Raw genomic sequence first — 14,527 nt, forward strand, 5'->3', positions numbered from 1 at the left:
ATGTTGGTCGTAATGTGGGACTCGCTGTACTTTCACATCTTATTAGCTTCCAGGCCAACAGCTAATTTAAAATGCACGGGTTTGAAATATTACCATATCCGAGGGACAAAACACACCACCAACAGGCACCTCAGGCAAGATACAGCAGCTGTCCACATGCATGTTCTTGGTCTCCTTCTACTAGTAGATGATGCAACTTAGCTCACTCCTCTCTCTTTGATGTGTTGTCAATTTTGTGGAACTCAGTTTTCTCCATAACCCAAGGAGGAAAATTTTAGCTGCCTCCTCTCAACCCAAAGAAATGGAAGACACTGCATTTTTGCTGCAAAGACTTCAATTTCTGAACCTGCACAGTTGCTGTGGATGGCAGCTCATAGTAGTCTGACTGATCTGAAATTCACAACGTATATCTCAAAGCCCAAACTTGTGCCCCATGCAATACCTGTGGACTTATTTGATGCTCTCCGTCGAATTTCAGTCACCATCAATCGTGACACTTGAGTAGTAAACTGCAGGAGGTCAGAAAATTTTTCTGTCATTGTACTTGGAGGAGCATTTCCAAACACCTAAAGCAAAAGAAAAATGGATGCATCAGAAAGTAATTCAGTTTACAAGGATCACTACAAACTACCACCTTCCTTTGCGAAGAAGGAGTATTACTATGGAGATTGAAAGATTTTGTTTTCCTGCTGCAGTATTGATCGCTCTACTGTCTTTCACAGTGCATGCTCTAAGATATATTCATCATTCAGGGAGGTAAGACCTGATGAATGAAGGGGAAAAAAGGAATCATAAGTTTTCTTGCAAGATGAAAATCTCACAGAGCCCCAAAAGACTGAGATTGCACGTAATGGGGTAAAGACTAAATACCAGAGCAAGTTCTTGAACAGGAGTTCTGTTTTTAAGAGCAACTCTTTTACCATCTGCTGGACCTAAACATCCCACAGGGGTGAACTACATGTATAGAACGATGCATGCAAAATCTTCTAGAAGGGACTAGGAAGTAGAACTGCCCTGTTAAGTCTTCCCTCAATAAACTGACGATACCAGGAAGCCTCTCACGTTGCTGGCATCCCAAGGCCTTACTCTCTTCTCCTGAGATCCTCCTGAGCATAACAGCAGTAGTTACTACGGAATTTTTTTTTTTAAGTAAGTTGTCACTTAATTCCAGTAACTTATTCTTCATGATTAAGCATTAATGTGGTTATTAAATCATTTATTGAATCACATTTAACAGGGAGAAACGTGTTAACTCTGTGGCATTGCACTAAGCTATGGAACACAGTATTATCTCAAAATGGATTTGGTAGTTGAGGTCATTTAGTTTTCATTCAAGACTGCACACAAAAAGGAGTGTCCATCCACACTTCTGATGTAAACCTTGCACTAAAACAGTCACACTAAACCCACGACATTCATTATCAAACAAAGCATGTAATCCAAATTCTGGTATTCATGACTTGTGTCAGTGCTGAAAAAACAGAATAGCCTGCTAAACACTTGAATGGTTTCCATACTTCTCTGCTTGTTGACATTTTTCTCCTTTCTGGCTATTTACATAACCTGCAGGAGTGTCACTGATGAGCCAGGAAGGGTAACAGATTACAGTATTTTCTAATAAAACTTTAGTTCAACATGTTATATTTGCCTCTCTGAAAGAGGATGCGATCTACAGTAGTACAATTGATTCAGACGCAACAGCTGCTTCACCCTCGTCTCCTTTCCCTGGGTGACCCAGTTACACTATTGCATCTGAGCTGCTGCCATACTTGACTGAGGTCACTATTCAGTCCAGGGACATCCAGTGAAATCCACAATATTACAGCCAACAGGGATGCAAGATAATTGCGGTGCTGACTTACCTTGGAAGCCCAAAGTTACTGAAGAAAACTTGAAAGGCAAAAGACAGAATAACCTTTGTCTAAGTTTGACTTCTTACTTCCCTTAGTATCAGTTGCTCTGGCGCATTACAAAACAGCCAAAAATATTCTTCCTGCCTACTCGCATTGCAAAGTCATGATGAAACAGAGCCAGAAATACAACAGTGAAATTGAACACTCCGTTTCTTCACAATACAAATATTTTTCACCAAAAACGTAAGCATTTCTCGTACAGAAAATTTCAACCACCTTTATCAACAAAGAAAAGCAAACAGGAGCCCAGACATTACAGGCAGACTAATAAAAAACACCTCCATTTGGATTACAGAGTATGCAACATTCCCAGTACAGACAATCCAAATTTCCCTAAACCTTTCACAAGACCTCCTTTTGCAGTTGTCTGCATCAGCTCCCAGTTCATCTGAGAGCCTCTAACTTCCACAGGGCTATAAGAAAGGAAGAAGTGTGTTCACTGGTATAATTTAAGCAAGATTACCTAGACTAGAATGCACATTGGCAAAGCATCTTGCCATCACTAACTGTTTGAAACTCTTTCACTCACACCAAGGAAAGAGGAAAAACTAACAGCCCTGTTACCTGTCCTAAGCTTGCCTAGAGTTGTCAACAGATCCCAGGAAATGCAGAGACCTCAAAATTACAGTAAAACATTGACTGAGGTGAAGTCTTTTTTTAATTAGTTGTCCCATAACCAAGTTTGCACTGTGTAGAACAAGCATCTGCACTGGATACTGATATATTCTTTAACTAAAGGTGGTAGTCAAAATCAGGAATAGGATATAAAACAATTTACCAGTAAATCATCTTTTTAAGAAGGAAAAGCAAGGCTCTTTCAAGAAAATGTAAACGATGTGCCACTTACTCAAAACCAGAACCAGTCTCTTCATCATTTCATCCACTTTTTTCATATAGTGCAAAAGCATTACTACCAAGCCAATAAAGCAATGCTTCCACAAATGCAATGAATTCCGAAAGGAGCCTTTTGAGTACTCTTCCAGAGGGGCAATCTTTTGTTAATTATGCACCGATTTAGCTTTTCATTACTACATGATTCATAATTTCATAAGCCTCCCCGAACAATGGAAAACAGAAACGGTCTGTAAACCCATTCGTTACCACAACTAGCAAGATGGTTTAAACTACAGTGTGTTTGAGACGTGATGTATCTATAAAGCGAAGTTAAGGATGCTTTAGCTCCTCTGGACGTACTGATTGATAATCCTCAAAATATCAGGAAGGAAATGGAAGTGCATTTCACACAAAACTTCAAATACCTCTGAAGAAAGAAGAGAAAAAACAAAACAAAACAAAACCAACAAACCCCAAACCAAAACCTATACACTGACACACACTCCCCCTCTCTCCCTGCTTCCAGCCAAACACACGCAGCTCCCACTTCCAACAGCTCACTACTCTGTACAAGAGACATTCTGAAGTATGCATCAAGGTGTGGTATGGAAATCTCCATCTGAGCTCCACAATTTATTTGTTTTCTCCTCCTAACACAGACATCCCAATCTTGCAACAGATAATGCTTCTATGGTACACTAACAGGGATTTTGCTTAAGGTAGTAACATAAAAAGTACTCAATCTCACTTTAACCTGTTCAACAGAACACAGATAACTATGCAAAGTAACTGAGAGATTCAGAGTCAGAATTTGAATCAAGTTACTAACTGCTAGCTTCAAACGTTCATAGCTAAGGCCTGTTTGAGAAATGAGAAAATTTTCAGAAAGGAACTTCTAGCAATGTTTTAGTGTTTCCTGTCAGCAAAAGTAGGTGTCAGAGGAAAGTAATCTCAGAATTTAGAGTGAACCAAGATTCACCATATCTCCCACGGAAAATTACATATGAGATTCTTCGGAAAATGAAATATTTCTCCTGTTCTACTTCGTATTCCAATCAATTTCAGTGTTTGCCTTACTCTGACTCGCAGTTTCTAAGCTAGCAGGATTGTTCCAAAACAAGCTGTACCACAGACAGTTGACACTCCAGAAGTCACAAAACTAGATAAGCCAAGGATGCCACAGCAGAATCTACATTGAAGCCTCAAAAGAATAAGGTGGCATTAACCAGGAACCTAAAAAAGTAAACTGTGAAAGTAGAAATAAGTAGATGACATCACAACTGCTCAGCCTCTTGAATGCAGGAAGACAAGAATGCATTTATATGAAATGCAAGGAAAAAATTTCCCCCTGTAACAGGGACAGATGAAACCTGACTGACCAAGAGCAATCGGTTTTGTTTGTGCTACACTAACAGTTCATTGACAACTGATATGATTATCAAGGATTGCGAGAAAGGAAGTGAAAGAGTACAAACAGTACATGCTTCCCCCCGTCGTGCCAGATGACGATTCATATTTTATGGAGGTTGGAAACTGAAGTGACAACATCTGGCAATAGCCTGTATTTGTGGCAAGGAGGACAACTCCAAGAAGGTCACAGATTAAAAACAGTCAGAGTTTGAGGATAGTGATGTTAAAACCAAACAAGAAAACAAGATGGAAAGAAGACGGAGAGACACAACCACACGTAGGATCCAAAATCAAAACATTTGGCAAGCACAGAAGAGTGAGTGTCTTCAGCATCAAGTTTAGCTCAGTAAAGAAGGGAAGAAAAGAGTCTCTAGGATTTAGAGAAGGGAAGATAGCCTATGTGCAAAATTAGATGGATTCTGTAAAGAACAGAAAAGAGATGAAGGGAACCTGGGGAAGGAAAAAACTATGATAAACAAGGGAAAAACTGGGATCCAGGAGAAAAGAGTAGCCAAGATGTATTCATACAGATGGAAATCACAGAAACCATTCATCTTTTCCGAGAAACCTAAATGGTATCTGAGACTAGATAGGCAAGAGCTGATTTTGGTGGAGTAAGAAGATAACTTAGGGCTACTGATTTGTTTTTCAGAATGTTTCAACACATGAGCTGAATGAAGGACAGTGAGAAAGAACAAATGGTGCAAAGACATGAGACAACTACAACTAGGCTTCAACAGGGTCAAGTGGAGGGACTAAGAAAGGACAAAACCAGCAAGTGGTGTAAAGGAGGGGGAAAAAAGTGTAGTAAGAAAGGGGGAAAAGAGAAAGGGATAAACAACAGAGAAATTAAAACTGTTCTTTTTCATCTCTGAAGTCTAACCAAAGTCTAAGGAAAGACTGCTGTACAGAAATAGGACATGCATTGCTGCACAAGTTTTTCTTAAACCCAGTTATATCACCAATTTCCATTTCCATAGATACAATGCTACTGCAAGTAACTATCACAAGGGCCAGCAAAAAACTTGCTCTCTACTCGCAGATTACAACTAAGTGCTGAAGCAGCTATAGTGGGTATGTTCCCTTCTTCAGAAGCATCAGCCACCTGTAACCACCAGAGGGAGATTTCTAAGCATAACTGCATCAAAATAACCTTCACTGGCTCAAGCCAAGATTAAGATTCTATTGTGCTAATTTGTAAAAACAAATTAAGAAAGTCCATAACTAAAGGGCATACAATCCAAGCAGATAAAGAGGAAACAGACGAACTGAGCTTACTTCTAACTCACATAACAGGTTACCAGTAGAACTAGGAATAAGACCTCAGGCAACGGAATGACATTTAGGGGATCTATTCACTAAAGCATGCTACCTGGTAGACTGAAAATCCTATTAATACTATGCCTTGACTAGGATTATTTTAGTTTTTGGATGATTCCAGTTCTCCACAGTAGCATATACAAGTACAGATCCATTAGCCAAGAACAACTTCAGGAGCAAAGGTTCAGGTCACAGCAGGAAAAAAAAAAAAAAGAAAGCTAGATCTGTACCTACTGCTTTTTCAAGACCCTAAAACTACCATCAAAGTTACTATTCACAATGAAGTGGCAGAATAATTGAGTGACATAAGATATCAGGAGGATTTAGCTCCTATTAATTCCAGTGACAATTGTCACAGTCCTGCCTCCAAACAAAATCTCAGTGCCTGAGCACAAGGGAGTAGTGAAATATTAATGGCACTGTACAAGTAGCCATTACATCTCCCTTACAGATTGCTTGTTCAAAATCCCCCTTGTCCAAGAAGAGGAATTCAGACTCAATACATAGGAAAAGGGCCACAATGGGGATGAGAATATAGATAATTTAACAGGAAAGGAGATTAAAATGGTTCAGCTTGCGTAGCCTAGCAAAACCAAGTCTGACAGGAGGTATATGATTGTTATCTCTAAACATGCATCAGTACAATAAATGTAAAGAAGGGAAAACTCAGGGATTTAGACTCAGGGATAGTGGTATCATACACAAGTGGCTATAAACTTGCTATGAGAAAGTTTAGGCTGAAAATCAGATGACTCTAATAAGAGCAAGCCCTACAGAAAAGCTCTGTGATAGTCTACATACAACTGTGGATTGCACTTCAGAAAAAGCAATAATAGAAGGAAATCTCCAACGGCAGGTTTATCCACTAAAACAACACTATGTTCAGAAGAAGGGGAAAATTGCAAGGATGTCAAAGGAAAAGCTTCTGTTGTGCTAGAACCACAGGTCTTGGGAATACCAACTATGAGCAGTCAATTCAAATAAAGAAAACACCTCTTGCAGATTCTCTAGCTTACCCTGTTAAACACCGGCAACATCATGTAAAGTTTTTCTTCTTGTTCTTTCTGGGTCATGTGCCGTGGAGGATGACAGAGCTCCGTGAAGAGGCGACGCAGATGCATCAAGCCCAGCGCGTTATCCTGTGGGCTACACTCCTCCTGCCGTGGCCGGCCCATGATCCTCTTCACCATATTCATCTTGACTGACTTCTGGAAGCTCCCTTGTATCCTGTTCAGAAAGGAAAATGAACTTACTGAGTACAACAGATTGAGGCATTATTCCATCAAAGCCTTTAAATATATAGCACTCTCTCTCATAGTAAGTACTACACTGCAGTTAAGAGCATTAGCTAATTTTATATGCTAGGCATTGATTAGTATGTGCCTGGAGGATTTCAAGCCAACAACTTGAAACAGGAAAACATCCAATACAAAGCATAACTGACCAGGCTTCGAACACCGCAAAACGTTTTGATACTTTTTATTAGATTATTTTTATCATTCTTTGGTGCATATCCCACAGTATTTACAGCAGTGTTATCTACACATCACAAAATAATTCTAGAATAAAATCAGTACCAGTTATGTACTTTAAAACCTAATCAAACCAGACCTTCAAACTCTCTCAGACATTTGCTTTATCACACAGAAGCACACTTAAATTTTTTCCTGACTTTCCTATGGCAAATAAACAAGACTATCCAATGGAGGTATAGTTCTTCTCACATCTCAGCTGTCAGGTCTGCAGAAAAACACCTCAGTCTTCTCCCTCCTGAAGCCCAAGAAACCTGTTTTAGAATCACAGAATGGCTTGGGTTGGAAGGGACCTTTAAAGATCATCTTTTCCAGCAGACGTCAGGGTGGCAGAATCAGGGCCTGCAAGCATGATTCTTCCTGCAGTTGAAGTCAGAACACTTCATCAACATCCTCACTTTGACATGTGGTCTGTAGTAGCCACCAGCCATGAGGTTTGCTTTGGTGGCTTCATCTCTAATTTTCACCCATAAGCTCTCAACTCATGCATTGCTGTTTTTAAAAAAATGCACTGTGCAATCAATCCATTTTTTAATGTAGAGGGCAACACTCCCACCTTTCCTGCCTTGCCTGTCCCCCTTGAACAGTTTCTAGCCATCAATTGCAGTACTCCAATCACATGGTTCATCCCACCCAGTTTCAGCAACAGTAGTCTGATAACAGCTTTTCAGCTCCACCTGGTTGTTACTGTTGCTGTGTGCATTGTTATGGAAGCATTTCAGTTTGACTGTCAACTATCTCACCTTTTTGGTGGAAACTCTTTGGAGGCATTGGGGCACGTTCTTTACTACTCTGGTAGGTGCACTCATCCACCCTGCTGCTTGTGAGCACACAAGAGTCATGGCTTTGGACCCCATCCCTCAAGCTTATTAGTTTAAAGTGTAATTCACTAAGTCAATCTGCCAGCAAAGATTCTCTTTCCTCTTCTAGGTAGGTGGATCCCATCTCTCCCCAGTAATCCGTATTCATCAAAGAACATCCCACAATCACAGAAGCTAAAGCCTTGGTGATGACACCAGCCACAAAGCTAGGTGTTGATGTGCATGTTGTGTTGACCTCTACCTGCATCTCTATCTCTGACTGGCAAGATAAAGTAGAAGATCACTTGGGCCCCTGTCCTCTTCACTCATGCCTCCAGGGCTTTGAAGTCCTGCTTGATTTTGCCCAGGCTCTGCTTTTACCATATCATTGCTGCCCACATATTTTAAAACATCTCACGGATATGATGTAGCATCTGTAGTTAGCCATGCATTAGTCTTCAAAACAACATGGGCCAAATCTTCTGAATGTGAGACGGAAGAATACCAAGCAGGACCTCGCACAAGAGTTGAGAGAGTTGGAGCAGATAAATCCCTCAACAGATGTATCCAATTGGACACTGCCGCAAAAGGGACTACTTTCACAACTACATTCAAGTAAGGGGGGAAACAGTTTCAGCTCCATATACAAAGTTAAGGAGACCAACAATTAAATACTGCATAGAATTGTAATGTCTACCTCTCATCGCTTAAAGGCAAAGGTCAGTAACAGCTATAAAAATAATTCAAGGGTAGAAAATGCCTCACAGCAAGAAACTTAATTATTTAAATTATCAAGAAGAGAGGCTACCATGAAAGGTCAATTATTAATAGGAAAAGTGGTAATTCCAAAGGTGCTGTACTTAGAGTAATGGAGGGAAAATACCTATTACTGAAGAACTCAAACACAGAGATTAAGTTGCGAGGAAAGACAGTAGCTGAATGCTAAAGCTAGGAAAATAACACCAGCTACAAACAAGGACTGCACTTTTAAAACTGAAGATAATTAACAACTTGTAAGAAGCATTAACAAAACAAACATATTCTCTCTCTACCCCAAGAACAAAATACTCTGGCTGGAATGTGCTCGTTAACCAGCATTTTACTAATATGGAAGAAAGATTAGGAACTGATGCTAATAAATGTTTTGGTACAATGCAAAAAATCAAATTATGAAACAAGAAGTCACCAAAAAAGCTAAGCTAATGTAAAAGTCAGCAACTGTCAGCCCATGCTGGAAATTTGCATTGGCTTTTCACATTTGAAGAAAAGTAAGACAGAACTGGATGTCATCTTTTAGTGTATTATCCCTAAGAAATAACACAGGTAACAGACTTTGAATCTGCATGAATCATGCAGTTGAAAATGAAACAGCACAGTTTCTAGAGATGTTTTCAACAGAAACCCACACCTTTTCCCAAACTCTTCAGTTTCGGAACCCTTCTCGCTGTAATAACAAGTAAACTAACCAAAATGCAAAACAGAATACGGCAATCTGAGCTGAACAAACCAAAACTTCACTGCGTAAGCAGCAGAGAAAGTTCGTATTTTCTTTTTCATAAAATCTTTTAAAGACAATATTTTAAGTTTCTCTTTGATTCACAAAATGTTGAGACTCTAAATCCAACACCCAAAATGTACGTTGTCTTCAAATCCACCACTGCTGTAGACTTTTGCTAGTGCAGCCAATTTTTCTTTTAAACCCCATTGCTTCATTCAGCCTAAGCGCACACCTAGAACAAGAATTTGCATTGGTTCAGCTGTACAGTTGTAGTTCTAGATCTGACAATTTTCTTATAGCCAGAGAAGTCCACATAAATGCTATGTGCTACTTTCCCTGTGTAATGGGAGCCTACTGGGACAGCTTCTCCAAGATGCAACCCATTTACCTTCACTGAGGCAGTTTTAACCCAGAGGGATGACAAATGCAGAGAACAATTAAAGCAGTCCTTGCTTCCTCAACACAGTCATGGTCCCTCCTGCCTATTTCCACACTACAATCACGTATTCAACCTCAATTAAGGGATGGGGCAGAGAGGGGAGGAGAATGGATGTAACAGTGTAAATAATATCCAAATTAATTTAATTTTGTTTTTTTCCCCACAAGCAACACAAAAGACAATACAAAATTTATATATTCCATGTGTGTACTTAATTCAGTTGGAACTCCAACAAAACAAAAAAAACCAAAACCAACGAAACAAAAAAAATCACCACACACACACAAAAAACCCAGAAACCAAACATCAGGCCTAAACACCACGATGCCATGGAATTTCAGATTTCTGTCCCAAAGATGCCCCTGCAATGCTCAAGAAAATCTTCCTAGAACACAGTGCTTTGGGAATATCCCTTACTACGAAACATTCACTTCCTTGATGTTTTTCACAGATACGGAGTCCACGTTGCACTGTACAAAGTGAAGATGAGGGTAGTAACACTGACATTTACACATGGAGATCTTTACAATATATGCTGCTTTTCTCTGGCAGTGTTACCTGCCCTCTAGACCAGATTTTTCTGGCAGTATTTTCTGCTCATTCTCAGTATTCACAATTATGTAAAGCCTACCCTCAATTCCATTACAGATCAACTTGAATGAACACAGTATATTAATTTCAAGCAGAGTAGATATACTTGTGGAATTATTCCAGAGTTGAGTCCTACTGTGTTTCTGTCCTCCTAGATAAAAGGCTAGCATGGGCTCCACGCAATGTCATCCAAGATATCTTGTACATGAAATCGGAAAGAATTTCTGTGATTTATTTTTGCTAGTCCAAACAGAGTGATATTTTTTTTCTTATTACCATAGGGCAGATTATCTATGGAAATATAAGAAAGATAGCTGTGGGCTCTGGGAGTTCCACCATTAAGGCCCAAATCTTAGACATGTGAGAAGGATTATTCATGGTTTACAGCAAGCAAATGCTTCCTCATTGTGAATATCAGTATCAGAACTTACTTATCCTAAGAAAACATTGAGATGTTTAAGCTCATCTAAAATACAAAAAAATAAAAAAATAAAATCATCTTCAGAGGAACAATAGGGTAGAAATACTACATCAGAACATTACACATGTTCGCCAAGTGAAACGACAGTGATATGTTGTTACTATGTCCTGTATAAATATTTTGACTGGTTCTCTTTGTTTAGGCTTAGGTCTGCAAAAGAAAAAGCACTACACCTAAACCTTTCACTACAAACAAAAAAATATCTAGAAGAAAGGACCTTCCTATTCTAAGTGAAGGCATCTGCACAGTCTTCAGAGTCAGCTGTGACCAGAACACATGACTTGAATTCAGCATTAAGGCCTGGCAGTCTCCTTAATACCAAAAATGAAAGGATCCCAATATTTTCAGAAACAGCCAAAGTTACCTCTTCATGACCGCTTGCTTATAGCACACGACAGTCAAGTGCCCTGCACAGCAAAAGTCTACAGGAAAAGAACCTTAAGAGAAGCAAACTCACAAGTTAGGAACACCTGTCTCGTAATTGCTTGTAGAGCTTGAATTTGGCCTAGGTCTGCGCATGCATTTACCATACAGTCTTTAATTGCACACTTACTTCCTATAGTCCCCCAAAGGGCCTCCTGCGTCTCTCAGCAGACAGGCTGGACACTCACTTCACAAGCAGCTGCTCAGTATTTTGTTACGTCATCCCTCCGAGCATGATGCTACACCCTGGTTACCACAACTCAGGCTGAAAGCCTGCACTGCACACACAACAGTGCATTTCCTCATGGGTTCTTCTGTCCTGCTCTCACTGTCAGATCAGAATGCCTCACGGCTATTAAATCAACTTATTTTCATAAACTTGCCCCACAGCAAGGGCATGTTAACAGCCTCAATATATACATAATGAACAGACACGCACACCTTACACTAAAACTGGTAGTGTCTAATAATCTAGATATCTAGTTTAAGAAGCTTCGGAGAGTAGCTAATCCTACACGGCATCTGGTAATGCTTGAATCTTTCTGCTTGCTTGCATTGTATCCTTTAGAGACCAGCTGATGTCCTTCTCCCTGTTAGCTTGTGATCTCCAATCTAGACGCCCAGTACACAAAGGATGCAATCAGAAAGCAACTCCGAAAACCCCATGAGGAATTTTGTGGAAGAGGCAAGGACAGAAGCTGGTTCTCAGGAGATGAAGCTCTTCCCTGCCTTGCGTCCCCTCTTCCAGCATGTACAGCCTGGTGCAGCCACACATTCTTTACTACACAGCCCTGATGAGTTACTTCCCCCAGCAGGTGCAAGCAGGCACACTCCTCATAGGGAACCTTTGAGTTGGATAGTCCAGCTGTTGAGTCTTTGGCTTTTTTTAAGGTGATTAAGAAGTTAAAAGTTATTTTGAAAGAGCAAACTGAACAAGTGGAAGCTCTGCAATGCAGCCTCACAGTGACAGGCACATAGTTTATCAGCAGGGTTGAAGCAATTTGACCCACTGCACTCATCTTCTGCTACTTGAGCTAAAAAGGTGAATTAATGGTAGTTGTGTATCATCCTGCTCTGTATGGATGTGGTGGGTTGACCCTGGCTGGATGCCAGGTGCCCACCAAAGCTGCTCTATCACTCCCCCTCCTCAGCTGGACAGGGGAGAGAAAACATAATGAAAAACTCATGGGTCGAGATAAGAACAGGGAGATCACTCAGCAATTACCATCACAAGCAAAACAGACTAAACTTCTGGAAATTAGTTTAATTTATTACGAATCAAATCAGAGAAGGGTAATGAAAAATAAAATCAAATCTTAAAACACCTCCTCCCACCCCTCCCTTCTTCCCAGGTTCAACTTCACTCCTTAATTCTCTACTTACTCCCCCCACCCCGCCGGTGGCACAGAGGGACGGGGAAGGGCTGTTGCATTCAGTTCATCACACATTTACTCTGCCACTCTTTCCTCCTCAGCTGGAGGACTCCTCACACTCTTCCCCTCCTCCAGCATGGGGTCGCTCCCACAGGAAACAGCCCTCCACAAACTTCTGCAACATCAGTCCTTCCCACAGGCTGCAGTTCTTCACAAACTGCTCCAGCGTGGGTCTCTTCCAGGGGGTTCAGACCTTCAGGAACAGACTGCTCCAGCGTGAGTCCCCCATGGGGTCACAAGTCCTGCCAGCAAAACTGCTCTGACATGGGCTCCTCTCTCTATGGGGCCACAGGTCCTGCCAGGAGCCTGCTCCAGTGTGGGCTTCCTATGGGGTCACAGCCTCATTCAGGCATCCACTTGCTCTGCTGTGGGATCTCCCATGGGCTGCAGGTGGATATCTGCTCCCCCATCATCCTCCATGGGCTGCAAGGAGGGGGACAGCCTGACTCACCATGGTCTTCTCCACAGGCTGCAGGGGTATCTCTGCTCCGGCACCTAGAGCACCTCCTTCCCCTTCCTTCTGCACTGAACTTGGTGTCTGCAGAGCTGTTCCTCTCACATATTCTCACTCTTCTCTCTGACTGCTGTTGCACAGTAACTTTTTGCCTTTCTTAACCATGTTATCACAGAGGCACTACCATTGTCGCTGATGGGCTCAGCGTTGGCCAGTGGCAGGTCTGTCTTGGAGCCATCTGGTATTGGCTCTATTGGACATAGGGGAAGCTTCTAGCAGCTTCTGTAGCCCCCCTTCTACCAAAACCTTGCCATGCAAATCCGATACAATGGACCAAAACTAAAGTAAGTCATTGGATGAGTAGATTTCAAACACACACAAAACCAGTAACAGTAAAAATGTTGCTCTTGTAAAACAGATTGCTGTTTTCTCCTAGTGGCAGAAATAGAAAAGTCTCCATGGAAAGAAAAATTAAGCAAGCAGTAAAGGCACAGAATAAGCATCCTTACTTAAACAACCCCTTTGTTTTCTTCCACTGGCTGTCAGATGGTTGCATGTTTTCACGTGAGCATAAGCAGGGCTGACCCATTTGAGCAGCTCTGATATAAACTCATTCACCAACTTCTTCACTTTTCTGTTAAATTCATATTGGAATCCTACAAGATGAACCCATGGCATTCTCGAGAAGTTTCACTGGAGTTAGTACAAGAGGTAACTTCTGCCCTTTAAAATAAGATTTTAAAGTGTTTTCTACTGTTAGTGGAAGCTGTTGGACAAATGATCATAAATTATGTTACATAAAATACCAACAACTTACAAAGCTCAAAGTCAGACAGTGCGAGAAAAACATAACACACACACACATAATCATTAACACAAGTTAGGGTACGATAATGTACGGGTAATACTACTAGAGCTATCAAAACATTTGTGAAGAAAAAAAAAGTAGACAGACAAAAGCTGCATGAGACATACTTATTTTCACAATAGCTATTATAGGTCCAAGCCGTGCATCTAGTTCCAAAAGGGTGTTATTTAAATAAGCAGCTAGATAATTATCCACGTCGTAATTACAGTCACAAGTGTTTCTCCAGGCACCATATTGGTATTACATCAGCAGCTTAGCAGTGAAACAGGAATCAATTTATTTCGTTGCAGATTGTAATGGGACACCAGTGCACACCTCCACCCCAATTATCTCAGGAAAATGAAATTTAAGGTAAGTCTCATTGCTACAATGAATCACAGAAGTCCATTATGATCAGTAAATTCCACACCTGTTATTTCCCTCCAAACTATATCTTTTATTTCTTTACTGATTTTAAGATTCCCTACCCATGTAGTTAGTAGCAACATTATGATGATCATACGCACTATTAAAAAGGACCTACTTTGGCCT

General features: G+C 40.7%; 1 protein-coding gene across 6 annotated transcripts in view; it reads right to left on the reverse strand.

Moving 5' to 3' along the window:
• WDFY3 (WD repeat and FYVE domain containing 3) overlaps positions 1-14,527 on the reverse strand; it is a 181,867-nt gene that overhangs the window by 115,243 nt on the left and 52,097 nt on the right. For all 6 annotated transcript variants that reach the window (XM_075751284.1, XM_075751289.1, XM_075751288.1 and 3 more), the window contains 2 exons: positions 6,494-6,704; positions 443-566 (listed from right to left, as the gene is read on the reverse strand). In XM_075751284.1, the coding sequence (XP_075607399.1) occupies positions 443-566; positions 6,494-6,673 (304 nt within the window). In that variant the 5' untranslated portion in view covers positions 6,674-6,704. The remainder of the gene's footprint in view (positions 1-442; positions 567-6,493; positions 6,705-14,527) is intronic.

This window comes from Balearica regulorum, chromosome 4 (genome assembly GCF_011004875.1).
Source record: "Balearica regulorum gibbericeps isolate bBalReg1 chromosome 4, bBalReg1.pri, whole genome shotgun sequence".
Taxonomy (NCBI): domain Eukaryota; kingdom Metazoa; phylum Chordata; class Aves; order Gruiformes; family Gruidae; genus Balearica; species Balearica regulorum.